Here is a 17,021-nt window from a genome sequence, read left to right as displayed (position 1 = left end):
ATTCAGATTTCGTTTATATAATTTATGATAGTGCGATTTCTTCTTAAGAGATTTTATTAGTTGGTTGGAATACCATAGGGGATATTTTTTAGCCTTTTTAATAGTAGTAGGTACAAATAAATCTATAAGATCATTTATTGTACACGTTAAGTAGTCAACCATGCTATTTATATTTTTAGAATTGTATAAAATTGACCAGTCATGGTCCCTAAGAGCAATAAAAAGGCCGAGATAGTCACCAATCTTATAGTTTTTATATGAAGACGATGTATTATCGTTTATTGACATATCAAATTGGAAGTTTATCTCTAATGCAGGATGAAAGCTATCTTCTTTAACTAGTGGTTCCAGAGCTTTGCTAACCAGACATGATTCAATATTAGTGAGACATAGGTCCAAGAGTTGGGCCGAAGGTTGAGTTTGATTAAGCTGAATTAAACCTCTTGCTGATACAAAGTTGATTAATGATCTGGCTTTCGACTTAATATTTGAATGAACTATATTTTGGGTATGTAATTGAGGCCAGTCAATGCCTGGAACATTAAAATCACCAATTATTAATAAAGAGACATCAGAATTCACAAACTTATCTTCAAGGGCTTCAAAGTATGAAGTGTAAGCTGAAGGAGTTGTTTGAGGGGGAATATAGATATTCCCAATGATTAAAGGTTTATCATGTGTTTTTATATTTATCCAGACAGCTTCTATTCCTGGATAGTCATATTCATGCGTAGATGTTACATTTTTGAATTTATGTTTATTAACAGCAGTCAGGACACCACCACCTCTACTCTTCAAAGTTAATACAGGATCCCTATCAGATCTGTAAATAAGGTAATTATTGTTGAAATAATGAGAATTCAGACTATTATCGGTGAACCAAGTTTCAGTTAGACATACTAAATCATTATCACTACGCGAGATGTTTTCAAAAAATTCAATTGCTTTGGTTCTCAAGCCTCTTACATTCTGATAAAATAAAATAAACTCCTCATTTTTAAGTTTCACACTGAACTAGTGAGAAGCCCCTCCAGGCGCTAAGGCAGAAGTAGGAGCAGATGTAGGCTTAGAAATAGCAGTAGAATTAGTTGCGATGTTGCAGGTAGAGGTGTTTAGTTCCTCGGTAGTGGATGAGTTGCTCAAGATTTGTTCTGGGTGTAATTTACCATAGAAGGGGCTTATTAGGCAGCCGCTGGGCCAAAACACAATGTTATTAATTCGACTGAAGTCCTCTTCTAAAACCTGAACATGGAAGGAGGCATATGAATTGAATTTAGTTTTCATCTTTGTTACTTTAATATGATCTAAGTTCAGTTCACTTGAAATGTATTCTACAATTTCTTGTTCATTTACACTTGGGTCGAAACGAGTCACAAAAAGAGCTTTCATTCTTTTGGGTGCTGGTTTGGGTAACATTTTAAGTGTGGAAATGTTACGAATCCCAATTTTCATAGGAGTTTTCTTCATTTCCGTTGAACGTTTAATGTCACTGGTATCTCTTGTGTTGGACTTGCGCCTGTGTTCCACTAACGTGAATGGTGTACTGTCGGCACGTTCTTTGTCATCGTGTCTCATGACGCATCGGGATTCCTGCTGACTGGTAAGTAGTCACGCGGCTGGCTGCGGTTTACCGTGTCCCGTTGAGAAATTACGCGTTCCGCTGTCTTGTGAGTGGAAGAATTCTTAATTACTTGACTATAAGTTGCATTATGGTCTTTACCTGATGATAAATGTTCCTTTATTTGTATCATTTCTTGCTTAATTTTGACAGTTTCTTCTCTGGAATCAAGGAGTAGCGTTTTTAACACGAGGTTCTCACTTTTTAGTTCATCAACTTTGACACTTAGAGAGTTCACTAGATTATATAGAGCTTCCATATTTATTTGATCCGACTTTAATGGTTCGATACGCAGCTCGTACATAGGTTTATCACATGATCCCGTCGCATTAGTAGGAGTTTTTTTCGTGGGTGATCGAAACATACTCGGATGAGTTAGATCGTGATTAGAAGTACACGCATCATTTAGGGTTGAGGGGAACCCCAAGAAGTCAGACTGATTAAGTAGCGAATCATTAATACTGATTTTGTCACAAAACAACAGATATACACGGAGCGCGATCGCACACACACGACCGTCCGCTTTGAACACACGGCGGCTATCATAGCAATAAGATTAAATGGTGGATTGTGATAAAAAAAAAACCACAAAGCAACATAGCACTGAACCGATGCAGTGATACAGAGCTGCTGAAATTACATCATCACTGGTTTGTTTTTGTTTTGCTGAGACCATCGCTAGATACACAAAACAACAACTTTTATATGCTTTTGTGTGTTATACATTATTCAGTACGTATTCAAGACATTGCCAATATACGTTTTCAATAATGAACTTCTATTTTGAATTTTTAAAAACCGTTTTGAAACGGCAGTTTGTGATTGGCCGGAGTTTCTCAGTGGTGCGGCTGTTTCAAACCTTTGTGGTATGAGGCGCTCGGCGCTGAGGATTCTGGGAAAAAGGTTTTGGGGTCCAGCTTGTGAATGCTGGGTTTCTCCGTTGGGACTTGCCCCAGAGAAACAAATGTGTAAAATCTGTGTGCGAGCAATCGGGCATAAATTAAACGTTCACAACATGTATGCACCATGTGGCCAACTTGATTCACAAGATTTGTGATGTGAATCACCGCCGATGTGGTATTTTGGCGTAAATAATAGTATGACCTTGTCAATGATACTAAGGTACACTGTTGACCCATAGTAACTGCCACCACTCATGATAACATTTATATATTTAATCCCAGAGTGACCTAGAAGTAAAATAACGCATATTCTAAAAAGGTTTTATTAAAAATACAATAACAACCACATCCAGTAGTCTAATGAGGATTTTATTTTGCTTTCGACCTGAATAGCCGGCAAATCAAAATAAATCTATATTGTTAATTGTGAACATTGAATGAAATTTTGCTGAATCGCGTGCATTATATCTGACATCGCTAGATTAGGAAATTTTCTTACATTTTATCGAACAAAGTGTTGAAATGGTCTTTAGTTTATCTGTGAATTAATAACTTGGTGTTTCGTTAAAATATAGTAAAATCTATTTGTGTCTTGCAAATGTAATTAGTTCAATACAGTCAGATATTTTTTTGTTTATGTATTATTCACTTGGACAAGTTATATTTTCTTTTGTGTTTTGTTTATTCACCACTCTATAACCACAGAGAATCTTTCAAGCCAGTATTTATCACTTCTATTTAGTTATTGAGAGTGTATATGCAATAGCAATATATTTAATAATAATAATACATATCCACACAATTGAAAGTATACATGCATGCACACACAAACACACATACACAAATAACACAGTACCAAAATGTAACAAACAACATGAATTCAATCAGCAATTTGACAAATTTTACTCAATTTACAAAAAACTATCATCTATCATAGTAAATTCATTGAATTAAATTTATTTAGCATGAATTTTGTACCAAAATGTATGAACTAAATGAAGTGAAAAAAAATTAAAGAGTTCCTCTGGGATTTTACATGTCAAACCACATACAGCAAAACCCCTTATTTGCACTTTCCATGGGGACAAAGTAAAAAAGAGTAAAAAGCGGGAAAGTGTAAATAAAGGGAAAAGTAAGAAATACGTTAAAGTTAATTAAAATACAGTCGCATCCTGCAGCGTTCATAACAAATACGGGCTACATTACATATACACATTGCACCACAGTAAAAAAATTAAAAAAAAAAAGGGCCGCAAATTGGAAATTTACCGTCAATAGTGCGCCGTGCGCGGAGAAAGGTCATTGTACTCAATCAGCTGTTGTTATGGCGTGGCGTAGCCGCCGGCTGGCTCTCTCTGTTCTCTGAGCTGCGCATGCGCAGTATAACTCAACGCTCCGCCCAGACTCATGACCTTCCATCAGCAGCCAGCCAATAGATGTGAGCTTAGCGGAAAAAAATATAAGCTTCACCTCCCGTGTACCAGTTTTGTCCAGTTCTAATACCAGTTTATTGGTATACGCACCACTTTTCTCGCTGCCATGACATGTTCAAGTTTACGTTCATCTTGATGTCTTGATACCAATAATTAATTATTTAAGATCCCCAGATATAAATGGTTAGTTTAAAAAATATGCGTCAACTGTACAATACTTCCGAAATTATAAAATACGTATAAAACAGTTACCAAGACTTTGCTCATTTTATCTTGTGAAGTTTATGTCTTGTACCAGTATTTCGGCTAAGTTGTGACATAAATATAGTATCAGAACTTACAAGCAGCCTCGTAAAGTCGTAATATTCCCGACATTCCAGACATTTCCATTCGTGAGTTTACGTTTTTCCCTAGTAGATTTTAGATTGTCTCCTGCTATAATTACTCAGACTTTTACACACCTAGGCATAATTTATTATATGTTTAGAAATAAAAGCAACTTTTCATGTTATAAAATATGTATATTTTGTGATTTAAAATGTTCAGTGCCGACTATAAACGTTACATTTTTCACAATGTTTTTAGGCCTACTATGGTTGTTACGTGACGCAAACAGCGGGATGGATTCGATTTTTGAGACGTAATTCACGTGAAAGTATTGTATTGGACTAAATGGGAACTAAACGGGGCCTGAAGAATATAGTGCAAATAACGGGAAAACGTAAATAACGGTAACGTAAATAAGGGGTTTCGCTGTATAACAGTATGCCGTATTTTTTACAATTGTGTTGTCCGCAGCTGTTACTGTGAATGAGAACCTGAGGAAAGTTAAAAGATGCAGAAAAAAAGAAGATAAACCTGCAAAATTGTGTGTGATGCTATTTGTAGGCACAGCAAATAGGTTTTCAAATATGCTGTTTTCAAATTGCTTGACAAATGGTTAACTCCCGATGGCTTTCTAACCTTTACGAGTTTCTCGCAGATTTCCTGACACCAAAAAAAATCCACAACTAATTCCAGGGTTTCCAGATTTCCCAGGTTCGGTAGCCAACATGTAATATTAAAAAATTCCTGACAATATGAAATTCCCTGACATATCCCTGATGCTCACCAAATTCACTGACATTTCCCGGTTTTCCGGACAAGTAACAACTGAAAAATACATTGTGACAAATCATTCTATTGTGCCGTTTCAGTGCTACTTTCAGGCACAAATGTACGAATTTAAATTTAATTTTTAATTTTTAAAAAAGGAAAACAAATAATAAATTTGCATTTATAAGTTTCATTTAATTTTGTTTCCATTCCTGTACACTCCGACGTAATCTTGTGCAACCCAGTGCACCTGCGCTTGTTCGCAGGCTACAATTAGATACTGTTTGCTGACGATTTGTGATCGCAGCATCTCGGCCGCGGTTCGCGTCACGTTTTCTCCATGTAACAGAATGACTTTTCATGCTAGCGAACGCTACCCCAAGCCCAATGCTAGCAACTTTCATTTCTCAGAGGCAAGCATAGGTAAGGGTTTTGCCAGCACGTACTGGACTAGGTTACAGCCAGCGGCGACACCTCGAGACGGTCCACATGACGCCTTTCCCAGGCGATTTAGCAAATTTAAAAACCCCTCCACTCATCTCCCACCTGTGGCTTCATAAGAACTCCAACCCGGAGCAACGACCCCCAGTGAACCCAGGCGGGGACATTGTCTCTTCAAGGACATTCGCCCTTGTCAAACAGAGCCCTCAGCGAAGCCTAGCGGCGGGAAAAATCCCTAAACTTGCTCCGTGAGCAGGTTGCGAGCGCTCCCACTGCACTCTAGCGGACGTTTCTGTGACCCTCCAGACAGGTTCTCGTCTTGGCCGCCAGAGCGCACTACTCATCCCTCCCATAAGATACAGCTTGTCACAATCGACCTTGGCAGCAGTCGTAGTGCGATTGCGATCTTAGTTCGCCTGCGACTCGCATGAGAGCGGCGAACATTTTGCAGTCTGCTTCGACCCTTCGGGCATCTTCAGACACCTTCGGGCAATCACCCCCCCCCCCCCCCTTCTTTGGCTGGGGGCAGTTGCTTCCTTTAATTAGGTGCCCCGACGCCATTTTTCAGAGATTCGGCGGGCAGCATCTGGTCTGTGCGGACCACGCGTCGCGATTAGCGAGAGTCAATCTCTGTGTTCGTCCAAGACTCGACACTACGTCATGTAATCGCCAACGTCAAGGCATAGAGGCCTCAATTTTCTTATTTTTAAATTTTGCTGCCCGCAATAGTTTTTTGCTAATCTAAATTATTTCATTATCTCTCAACATGACTACCGCGAACTTCCGTGCCGCGAGCTGCCTTCTCTGCTCCTGCAGCCAGGCTACATGACTTCACACCGCTGTTTTGGGTAAGTGGTCGTCATACCTCCCCTCTCTCCCCCTTTTTTGCCTTTCCCTGGGCATAGTCTTGCCCAGGCTTAGCCGCCTGTTAACCAGTCTAAGTAATTTGGGACTTTAGTTGCAGGCGGGGTCCAAGTTGTGGTCCAAAATTGGCTGCAAGTTATCTCCAAAATTAGCTGCAAAATTAGCTGCAAGTTTATCTCCAAGTTTATACAAAATGATTCCTTCTGGACTTTAATCGACCGAAACCTTCGGTGCCAGGACACAGGATATAATTAAATTTCATTTGAAAAGAAAATTAAAAACACAATGTAATTGTTTCTTACTTTTGAGCCTGGAGCTCACTTAAAACCAGTGCTAAGTTCAAGATGTATAAATGTTTTACCTTTATATGTATTTTGTTGCCCCGGGGCTCCCTCCTTTTTATGATTAATATTAGAGATGGGGCGAATCCTGATTTCCTCGAATCCGAATTCTAACTCAAATCCTCGACTGGAATTGCCGAATCTCGAACCCAAACCCGAATCTTTTAACAGATGATGTCCACATATATAATGTAAGTGAGATGTATTCTGCTTGCACTAAAAGTCCCTTGACTTTATCACATGTAGTTTGGTACATTTCTGGTATAAGTGTATATAAAGACAAAAATTTTTTCTTGAGAAATTTCAGTTTTAGTACAGATTAGCGGTTAGGATTTTTTCTATAAATAAGCTAGAGGTCTGCGAGCCTAAGAATTTTACTTCGAGCCGAGCTCGAGCTTTTGTGGTACAGTTACACTTTTGGGAAATTATTTTTATCTTAAACTTAGTATAATGTTTGAATAAAGTATTAAAATGAAGTTGGCTTATTAATTTTGGGTAACTATTTACAGTGTGTGTTTACATTTTGCACTGCTAGAAAAAAAAACATTTGTAACTGATATCATCCAACTAACATAACCAAGTATATGTTTGTGTAAATGTAACATATCTTTGGGAAAATTTCATCCTTGTCAATTTTTCTGGAGTCCTTACTGAGCTTCAACAAATTTAGCACCAAAAATCATGTTGTTTGAAAAGTACATCACATTGTTTCAACATTTCCACTTTTCAGCACAATAATTCTGAGAGAGATTGTCACAGAGTACAGTATTAAATTCTGTTCTTTAATCTATCATGCAGAACAATAATTTGTTCTGCACGTTCAGGAGTTAAATTAGCTCTACGATTGGAGATAGTGTTTCCAGCAGAAGAGAAGCGTCTCTCGCTGGCAACCTGCTTGGCTGGAATGCTTTAGTAAAATTGCTTAACCTCAAAATTAGTGTCATAAATATCTGTAACTGGTCATTAAAGTTTAATCAATTGAAAGTAATAAAAATAAAAGCATTTTACTTCATTCAATTTACACTTGCAAAAAAAACATACACACATAAACCTACATGGAAATTAAAGTCTTTTTCAATATCCTGAAGTCTGAAATATGTTTACTCATGTCATTAAATGTAGAGCTGTATTGAAGAAGCCGATTTTGCCAATATTTAGTTGAATCGGCATTTCTGCCGACTTCAGATACAGTAAGCTTGTTAATTTTCGGCCGATATTACTGAAAAACTAAAGAGACTGCCATAACCTAAAAATCCACGAGTACCATTTTCACTTTTCGTAGTAGTACTGCATTCTTTCACATCACATTATATTTCTTAGCAAAATGTGCCAACTGTACATCCTTTTTTTTTTCAACAATGTTCTTTAATTTAATATGTCATAAATAAATAATACATTACTATCACGGTAAATATACATCTCGGTTGTTACGGTAACTATAGTGCAAATATGGTAGCTATCATGCTTCTGTAGTAATTATGGTATTCTACAAAGAATCTTTAGTTCTTATTATGGTAATTATCTTAAAATATCTATTGGGTTTGTACTGTAGTTATGGTACATCATCCATATTTCTTCGTATGTTGTTGTTCATGTCTTTTCTTCATATTTACGTGCGCCATTATTTGAGACAGGAAGTTTCAGAAAAAATTTTAATAGCTTTATATCACACATTTAATGGCATAAATGATGAGACCTCAGGCAATTTAAACGCTTTATACGGAAAAACCTACCATGCGGGACCTCGTAAGCGAGTTTTACTGTATTTTTTTTCCGTAAATAGTAAAAAACTGAATCCTTTGACGAATCCTATATCAGACCCGCCAAATCTTCGAATCCCTAGGATTCGGCGGATTCGACGGATATTGGTTTCGGTCGCCCCATCCCTAATTAATATATTTTAATACATGTGTAATTAAAAGATACAAAAAAACCTAAGTAAATTATTTTAGTAAAAGGGCAGTTATATCAATCAAACCACCAGTCTTGTTATTTCATTATTACTCATCCCCGATCCACATAGCCTCCTAGAGTTGATAGGAGGTTATAAATAAAATTCTTTTGTACGACGTCTGGGCACCTCTGTGATTATTGTTGTTATTGTTTTGTTTTCTGGGCTGACGCTTCCAAGGCCTTAATTTAATCATTCATTTTTGAGTGTTTACCTGCACCCCAGCGTTCGTTATACTATATTTTAACAATTTACTGAGTAAAAGAATTTTTTTTTTACTCTGGCTTAATGTCTTATTGACAACAACGGTCATCACATTAGTGACAGATAAACTCAACAACACAGCTAAAGGAATTTGGGAGAAGGTATTTCAGGTATTTCAGCACGTGTCTGGGGTCTGGAATATATATGAAAGTGCTCTCTCCGATAATTAACTCAGTCCACTACGGAGTGTGTCCGAAGCGAAGACTCACCAGGCACTGACGAAGCGGTCGTCCCTGCTGGCGCTGAGGAAGTACATGCTGTCCGTGTTGCTGCGGCCGGGAGGGGCGACCAGCGTCAGGGAGACCACGTGCGAGGTGTGCCCCACGAAGGAGCGCAGCAACTGCTTGCTCTTCAGGTCCCACCACCTGATGGTCTGGCTAGCCGAGAGCAGCGTCTCTCCCTCGGGCAGCACCAGCACGCACGTCACTCGCCCGTTGTCGGCTTTCCACTTGCTGCAACGCCACATCTGTTTTCACCAGACTGAACTATTTCACCATCTACAGTAGAATCCCGCCGATGAGACCCCCCTCTGATGTGTCCATTCCGTTTATACGACCGTTTTTTGAGAAACCGTGAAAAATTTGAGCAGAGAAAGTCGAACATTTGAGTAAAATCAGCTGAAAAACAAGTCTGTTACTATTTGTTGGGCGTTATGTGTTCACGTTTATCTTGGCGAGAGCTGTACTGTAAGCAAGCAGGCATACAAAAGACGGCTAAAAATAGATACCACCCCTCTAGACTGTCCACGCGGCAGTGTCTAGCCGAGCTCGGCGCATCCATTATCACACGAAAAGCCGTCTCAGCTGTCATATCTTACCCGCCCGCACGAAAAGCCGCTGTGGTAGCTTCTGCGAGAGCATAAGAAACTCGTCCGGCCAGGCTGGCGGTAGCAGCGGCTTGACGTCATACGTGACGTAACGCTTACCTCTCCCATCCCCTGCTAATTTTTCAATGCTCATTTCTTTTTTTTTATGCTGTGAAGGGTCGTGGAAAAGATAATTGCTTGAGCTGTCAAAATAAACATCGCTGACGGCAAGGGCGAGAGCGCATCCTGTCGGTCTGTCGCTGTGATTATCTACTCCAAAAACATGTTACAGCATTTCAGGATAGCATTGTTCTTATATCTTTCGTTTATAGCCTAATGTTTTCTACCTGATCCACACAAGTTCCTTCGCCACGTTTTGAACGAAAATAACAACCAGCCGTCTAGCATAGCCGAACTCGCATGACGCGAATTCACTTAGCGTGAGTATTTATCGGAACCCATTGTTCGGGGTATGCGAGTCCGAGGTGTAATATGAATTTAAAAAGTTGTCTTTTTTACACCATAGACTATTTGAATATGAAATCTATGCGAACAAAGGTGATTTTTTAAGTATTTAGTGTTTTTTTTTTGGGGGGGGGAAGGGGGGGGGGGGGGGGTAAAAATTGGCCCGAATTCTCTATTGCGACCATTCTGTTTATAAGTCCGTTTTTCCGGAAACCGTGAGGGGTCGCATCAGCGGGATTCTACTGTACTTCAGTTTAAGTAGCTACAAGCAGGAAAAGGTTTCTGATCTGGCACGTTCAGGGCCACTGCAACGCAGGATTCGTTTGTGATTTTGTTAAATAATTAACATACAGTACAACTGTATTTCAAGTTGTAATGAGCAGTTCTACAGAAACAAAAATTAGAAATGAGAGTTGGTCTTGAAAAAATAATTACAGAAATTACCCAGTATAATGTAACCACAAAGAGAAAAAAAAAACACTGTACAGAAATGAAAAAACGATAAACTCTGAGCATAGTCATACGACCTGACGGCCAAGACCGACAACCAAAATCCACCTAAAAAAATTCTGAACCCCCGATTACAGAATGTGCAGAACCACAGGATGCCTGCCAAAGACACGAGTAAGAGTAAGAGTTCCTCTGGTCGGCGAGGCAGCTGACCTGCTGACGGCGGAATCGTGCAGGGTCCACTCCACGACGTGGCCGTCGTCGCCGCACGAGAACAGGTTGGCGCCCCTGCTCCACGCCAGGTGGTTGACCGTCCCGGTGTGGCCGCCCTGCAGCTGGCACACCACCTCCCCCACCGCCGTGCTGTACAGCAGAATGTTGCCGGACGCCAGCCCCATCCCCACCACGTCCACGCTGCCCTGCCCCGACAGCCTCGCCTTCTTTTTCTTCGGGGGCGGTTTTCCCGACAACTTTAAACCAGGCAACACACACATATCCTACAAACCTCAAAAAATATTTTCTACTAGCAAACATTTTGACTACTAAATAAACATAATTTTACCTTACCCTTCAGTCAGGATTGACCAGTGATGGCCAACTTCCATGTTTTTGAGGACCAGATTTTATTTTCGAAACTAATCCGGGGGCCAGAGAAGCGTTTATTAATACAGTGGTGTCCCGATAATCCAAACTTCAGCAGTCCGAAAGTCCACTTATTTCGAAACTGAAAGCCAAAAAGATATAAAGTCAACTGTACCCCCTCCCTCCACCAGACCGCGCCTCTACAACTGTTGAGCACTGTGAACTATTATTAAAACAAATGCTACTGTCTTAGGAAGTTTTCCAATCTATTATCACCCATTTTGTCCCAAGATTTGGTTATGTTTGAACAGACATAAAATTAACTGTGTAATTTTATATAATCACACATTATTTTGTAATTTAATTTTATGTTCAGAAATTATTCTTAAACCTAAAAATTAGTTCATACAAATAAGGTCTGATTGCAATCATTTTGGATTACTGGGACTCCACTGTATTACATTTTTAACTTTTTTTTTTAAATCTTTTCATGTTCTGTACAGTGACCAATAAATACAGTATGTGGCATATTGTAATCAAGTACGAAACCATCTTATTGAGAGAATTATGTTCATCCTGCTAACTACTTATTCAGCCATATAAGTTTTTATTGCTTTGTTTATAGTTATGTTAAATCAATCCCAGAATCACAACATTAGTGACTGATGTGTTCCCATTTTAAGTATAAAAATAAATTGCAAAATGTGGAGCATCATATCTCAAGCCAGTTAACTTGACCCAAGGAGGAAGCAGGCAGCTTGTTCCATGGTATGTTTTCTCTATGAAACTGGCAAAAGTCATTTCTAAGATGAAAGGAAAACAGTGAAATTAAGAATGGTTGGTAACTTCTTGCCCTGCCTACTGCACAATGGCACCACCAGCTTCACAGGGTGATTACAATGCCATCTCTTCTCAGGAAGCCTTACATTTGTAATCCTAAAGTGCAATGAAAAATGGCTTGGCAACGTCTATATGTAATATTTATATTCAATATTATTTTATTTAAACATGTGACTCATTTCACAAATCCGCTGCACAGGTTTTCCAGTAAACAGCTCTTAAAAATGGTATAAGTGACGCAGTTTTAAGCACTGTGTGTAGTTTCTGAAAAACGCTGTGAATAGCACAAAAAAGAAATAGTGCTCAAAAATAGCACTAATGATGCAGTTAGTAGGCACCACAAGCAGTTTTCAAATAAGCACTTTTCAACTCGCTAAACAAACATGATTCCCGATGGCTTACAAAAAATTCATGGGTTTCCCGGAACCAAAAAAAATCGTGGCTAATTCGAAGTTTCCTGATTTCCCCAGTTGGGGAGCCTGAAAGACCCACCGATGTACCACATTATCTCACGTAACATGCATCCAGCCCATTGATCCATGTGCTTCTATAAAAGTGCGGGATGCATCTTGGAATACAGTTCACAGAGCAAGTAAAATAAACTTAAGATTTCTAGTCTTGCCCCCCACACTAAGTACCGTGGCTGGCAATACAATGGATCAGCGGTGTCCACCAGCAGTTTGTCTTAGGGCCACGAGCTCTACAGAGCCTCCTGCGTTCTCGCTGCCCGCGCCAGTTTGCCAGTAGCCGCCTCCAGATGCAACCACAGACAAGAGCCAGGGTAGTTTGAACAATATAGGGTGTACTTCTAAAGCCAGCCAAGGAGCCCATAGAGTTTATCATATTGCAATAAAATCTCATTCAATAACTTCATGCCTACTTCTGTTCACTAGGGAACTTACTCTCTCTCTCTACAGTCAGTTATCTTTCTCCCGCCTGGGCCCTTCGCCGGCGCCCCGCCGACCCCAAGGGAACGGACAGGTAACACAGCTTGGTGACCTGTATTTGAAATTGGCCCACCGGGAAAACAGTGACACCTGATAACGGGTTCGTACAGTACCCTTACAGCACACCGCAGGCCTGGTTGACCTGGCACCGGCAGTCGCCAGATACATGTCAACAACTATTACTCATTGCTCCTACCCCGACCGGCCTTACGCCCTATTGAAACAGCGGGGGAGTAAAGTGGCAAGAAGCCCTACTGGCCTGGCTTGCCAAGGAATAAAATCCTGTCACGTAGCTTGTGCCACCTGGAACACCCAACCAAGCGCTCCCGCTGCGCCCACAAGGCCATCGAGAACCCAAACCCTGCTGGAGGGGCCTCTCCAGCCGCAGCCAGCCGAGCCACCCACCACCCAGCGGACCTGTGGCGGGGCAGCATAAAATAAGGCCGCCCAACTGACTTTTCCTGCCTTGGCTGGGAGCCAAAGCCGACAACTCTGTTAAAAGGTTCTTTCAAACTGTCCACATTAAACGTTGTCACGTAGCAGATCAGGCCTGCGGGTTGGCAAATGGCCATCACATTAATAGACTATCCCATAGGGATATTAAAGATTTCCTGAATTAATAAATTGGGTTTAAACATCTTAACATCCAAGTCATGGCTGGTCAAACTTTTAACAGTATAGGTCTATTACAAAAAATTTCAATATCTAGCATGAAATTTGTCCTGTAATGTTCTTCTATGTGGTATCAAAAACAAACCCAAATTTGGTATGTGAAAGAAACACTAGTAGCCTACAAACAACTGAACATAACAGTAACATTCATAACTTTCATCTATAGAAAGTTGAAAGGTTTAATTTAAAAAATGAAATTTTGCAATGTGTGTTTGATTTATTTTTTATATATTTTATTTTATTTGCACCCAATAGATTCAATTTTTGAACAGTGTGTTCACAGAATATAGGGCTTGTCAGTTTGATATACATTACAATAAGTAAATACCTAACACTTAAAAATTATACAATATAGACATGACTTATAGACAATATCATATACATAGGTAGAAATACATATATGATATTTAAAAAAAGTAGATAAAACTAACACAATTCAATATAGCCCTACATGTTAAAAATCGATAAGTTAATCTTAAAATCTCTTAATTACCATAAAGGATACATTGTTTCAGGCTTTACTTGAAACACACAAGACTATAATTCAAACATTATTTTTATAAATAAAAAAAATTACAAGTATTCAAATATTTATTTTATGCTATAAAAGCATTTATTTTCAAACATATTATGAATATTTTTGTTATATATTTCCAAATTTACTTCAGCAGTTACATGCTTAGGTAATCTATTATACATTTGTAAGCCTATATAAAACGTGCTTCTACTAAATAAAGTAGGTACTTGAATGTTGCATTATTCTAAGTTTTTCTTCATTTCTTGTATAGTAATCGTGATAATTTTGAATTATATGTTTCACAAATAGTGCAGCGGGCTGAGGTGTGGACAGATGAAGGATCAAATGTGATGGGGGCCAATATCTGGTAACATGAAACCAGGTTAACATTTTCAAAGCTAGCAAGTTATGCATTAATTTAGTGTGCTTGGCTGGCTATTTTCTTCTAATTTTAAAAAGTTTATTTAAAAGTTTATATAAAGTATATATACATAAACATAGCTACCACCACAACTAAGTACTCTGCTTCTATTGGGTGCATGGAGCAACGTAAACCGAAGAGCTCTGTATTAACGAACTTATCCTCACAAATCCGACTCCGTCTGCGTGCTGTTGTACAAACTCTGTTCCGTAAGATCCGTCTCCGTTTTCGTGTCATCGTAGAACAGGCCTTAAGGCCGAACTAAATTCGCAATAGCATGCGAACAGCACAAAAATAACACACACGCACAGATAGCACAGAGCTTGATGCTTCATTCACGCACAACACAACACAACACAAAAGAATACCGGAAGCATTAAAAAAAAGTTTTTTAAACGTATAACTTGCGTTAATTTTGGTCACTGAAGTTGGCATAAGTGACGTTTGTTAATGTTATGTTTGTTTAGATTTGTGTGTTGTTATTGTGGTACGGTACAGAATGTTTAATTCACTTTAGTTCGTCTTTTATATGTCCTTGTTCTAGTCTCACTATGAATCTCATCGAGAATCCAATCTTTTTGCTGCTCTTTTTTTTCTGTTAAACCTAGAAATATTTTAAATACTTCAAAGTTTACATAAGAAACACAATGAGCATTCAAAAATACACCTATAACTGTTTATTTCAAATCCGGCTTCTTTAACACATTCATACATGGACTTGCAAGCATTTAATTTAGCTCCATTTTTGTATCCTGCGGATCCCCTGTCATACAAAATATTTTTACTTTCTATTACAGCTATCAAATAGCTATCAAATGTGCCTTCCATTTTTATGTTATCGTGTGTTTGAAAACAATAACAAACTACTCAAGTCAACAGCACCAAAACTTTCGTGACAATTGTTCTTTTAAAGCCCGTCTACAATAGTCCAAACCTGTGCGTGGTCCGTGTCCTTATCCGAATGTGAGTGACGTCACATTGTCTCACCGAAAACTGCCCTGTCCACAATTGCGATGTCCGATGTCCGAAGTATTGATTTCTAAATTTGTCACCAGAGTGCAGTAAATGTGCCAAACCAAATGTTTTTGTTTATTGTTTTGATGCTTTGTAGTTTGAGATTGAACTTATGAAAGTTATGTAAGTTATAAGTGACTAACAACACCTTCCATTTCCTTCAATAACAAAATCAAACATCACGTTTTTAAACAGGAACCGGAAATTCAAATATCGTGAGTGTTCTGTTTTTTTTCTGTGTCCGAAATACACAGGTTGGGACAAAAAGTTCAAATTGACTAATGTCTTCGGACCAGGTAGGTTCGGACCTTCGCCCACTTGACGCATGACGTCAGAAGATCACGTGGACCAATCAGCAACGAGTGTCCTTCGGACACAGTTTAGGACATTGCTATTGTAGACGGGCCATTATAAGCCCACTAGAGTAGTACTTAAACTGTTTACTGATTGGCTAACACCAGGGTCGCGCACAGAAAATAACCTAAAAGTTAAAAGTTAATGAACTTTCTGTGTGCGTGCTATTTGCCAATGTGGCAGCTCATATCTAATAGTGTATGTTGAACGTCTGTGCGTCTGTGCTGTTTGCGTGCTATTGCGAATGTAGCCCGGGCTTTAGTAGTACTCATAAATACCCTATCTGAAATTCTCTTCCTTTATTCATAAAATCTACATTAATAGTAAAACACTTTATTACATAGTTATGTTCACCTCATTTAAGCTCTTACTAAATACACAATTTTATTTAATTCAATTTTGGCATTTCAAGTAATTTATATTTTACATGTTCAGTTTCATAAATAAAAAAATAACCTCTCAAGAACAAATATGCACGGGTAGCACATGGCTTACCAAACTTTTTGAAGTCCTTAACCATGACAGGCATGTGCAAGGTGAAGCCAAGTGCAAATTCGGTGTGTATTCTTGTATTAGTGTACCCGCAACTGGATCCCAAATCTTTAGTTTTCCATCCACACCACAATAACCAAATAATCTTCCGTCTTCCGAAAATATACCACATTCGTTAGACGCCATTTTTATTTAAGGAACTGCCGGGATACTACATGTGTTCCGAAATTGCAATTGATTACAAATATTTCGGTTTGTTTCTCTTTCCTAAATATTAGCATTTGTGAACATTGAATAGGATTCCTTAATGAATATAAGAAAAAAATGTAGAATAATTATATATTGGCCGACAGCTAAATTTAAAACATCATTTTAGGAGCTATTAAAGATATAAATAAAATTACACTCCGTCAATTGAGAATTAGCCTCCCCCAAAATATTGCAATATTGAAGCTCAACACTATCAAAAATAAAGGAAAACTGGCATTATATCAAGACAAACTTCCTTCACATAAAAGTATGATTCTATTGCTCATAAATATTGCCTAATGAA

At 38.7% G+C, this 17,021-nt stretch overlaps 1 protein-coding gene across 3 annotated transcripts in view; it reads right to left on the bottom strand.

Moving 5' to 3' along the window:
• The window catches only part of LOC134534932 (WD repeat-containing protein 43), a 48,157-nt gene extending 31,449 nt beyond the window's left edge, over positions 1-16,708 (bottom strand). The window contains exons 1-3 of one of the 3 annotated variants that reach the window (XM_063373662.1): positions 16,472-16,708; positions 10,843-11,099; positions 9,119-9,361 (exon numbers count right to left, since the gene is read on the bottom strand). In XM_063373662.1, coding sequence (XP_063229732.1) covers positions 9,119-9,361; positions 10,843-11,099; positions 16,472-16,654 — 683 coding nt within the window. In that variant the 5' untranslated portion in view covers positions 16,655-16,708. The remainder of the gene's footprint in view (positions 1-9,118; positions 9,362-10,842; positions 11,100-16,471) is intronic. The other 2 variants (XM_063373663.1, XM_063373664.1) reach the window with 2 other exon arrangements.
• Between the last annotated feature and the right edge of the window lie 313 nt (positions 16,709-17,021).

The sequence above is a fragment of the Bacillus rossius genome, chromosome 8 (assembly GCF_032445375.1).
Source record: "Bacillus rossius redtenbacheri isolate Brsri chromosome 8, Brsri_v3, whole genome shotgun sequence".
Classification (NCBI taxonomy): Eukaryota; Metazoa; Arthropoda; class Insecta; order Phasmatodea; family Bacillidae; genus Bacillus; species Bacillus rossius.
This window is presented reverse-complemented; position numbering and strand designations above follow the sequence as displayed.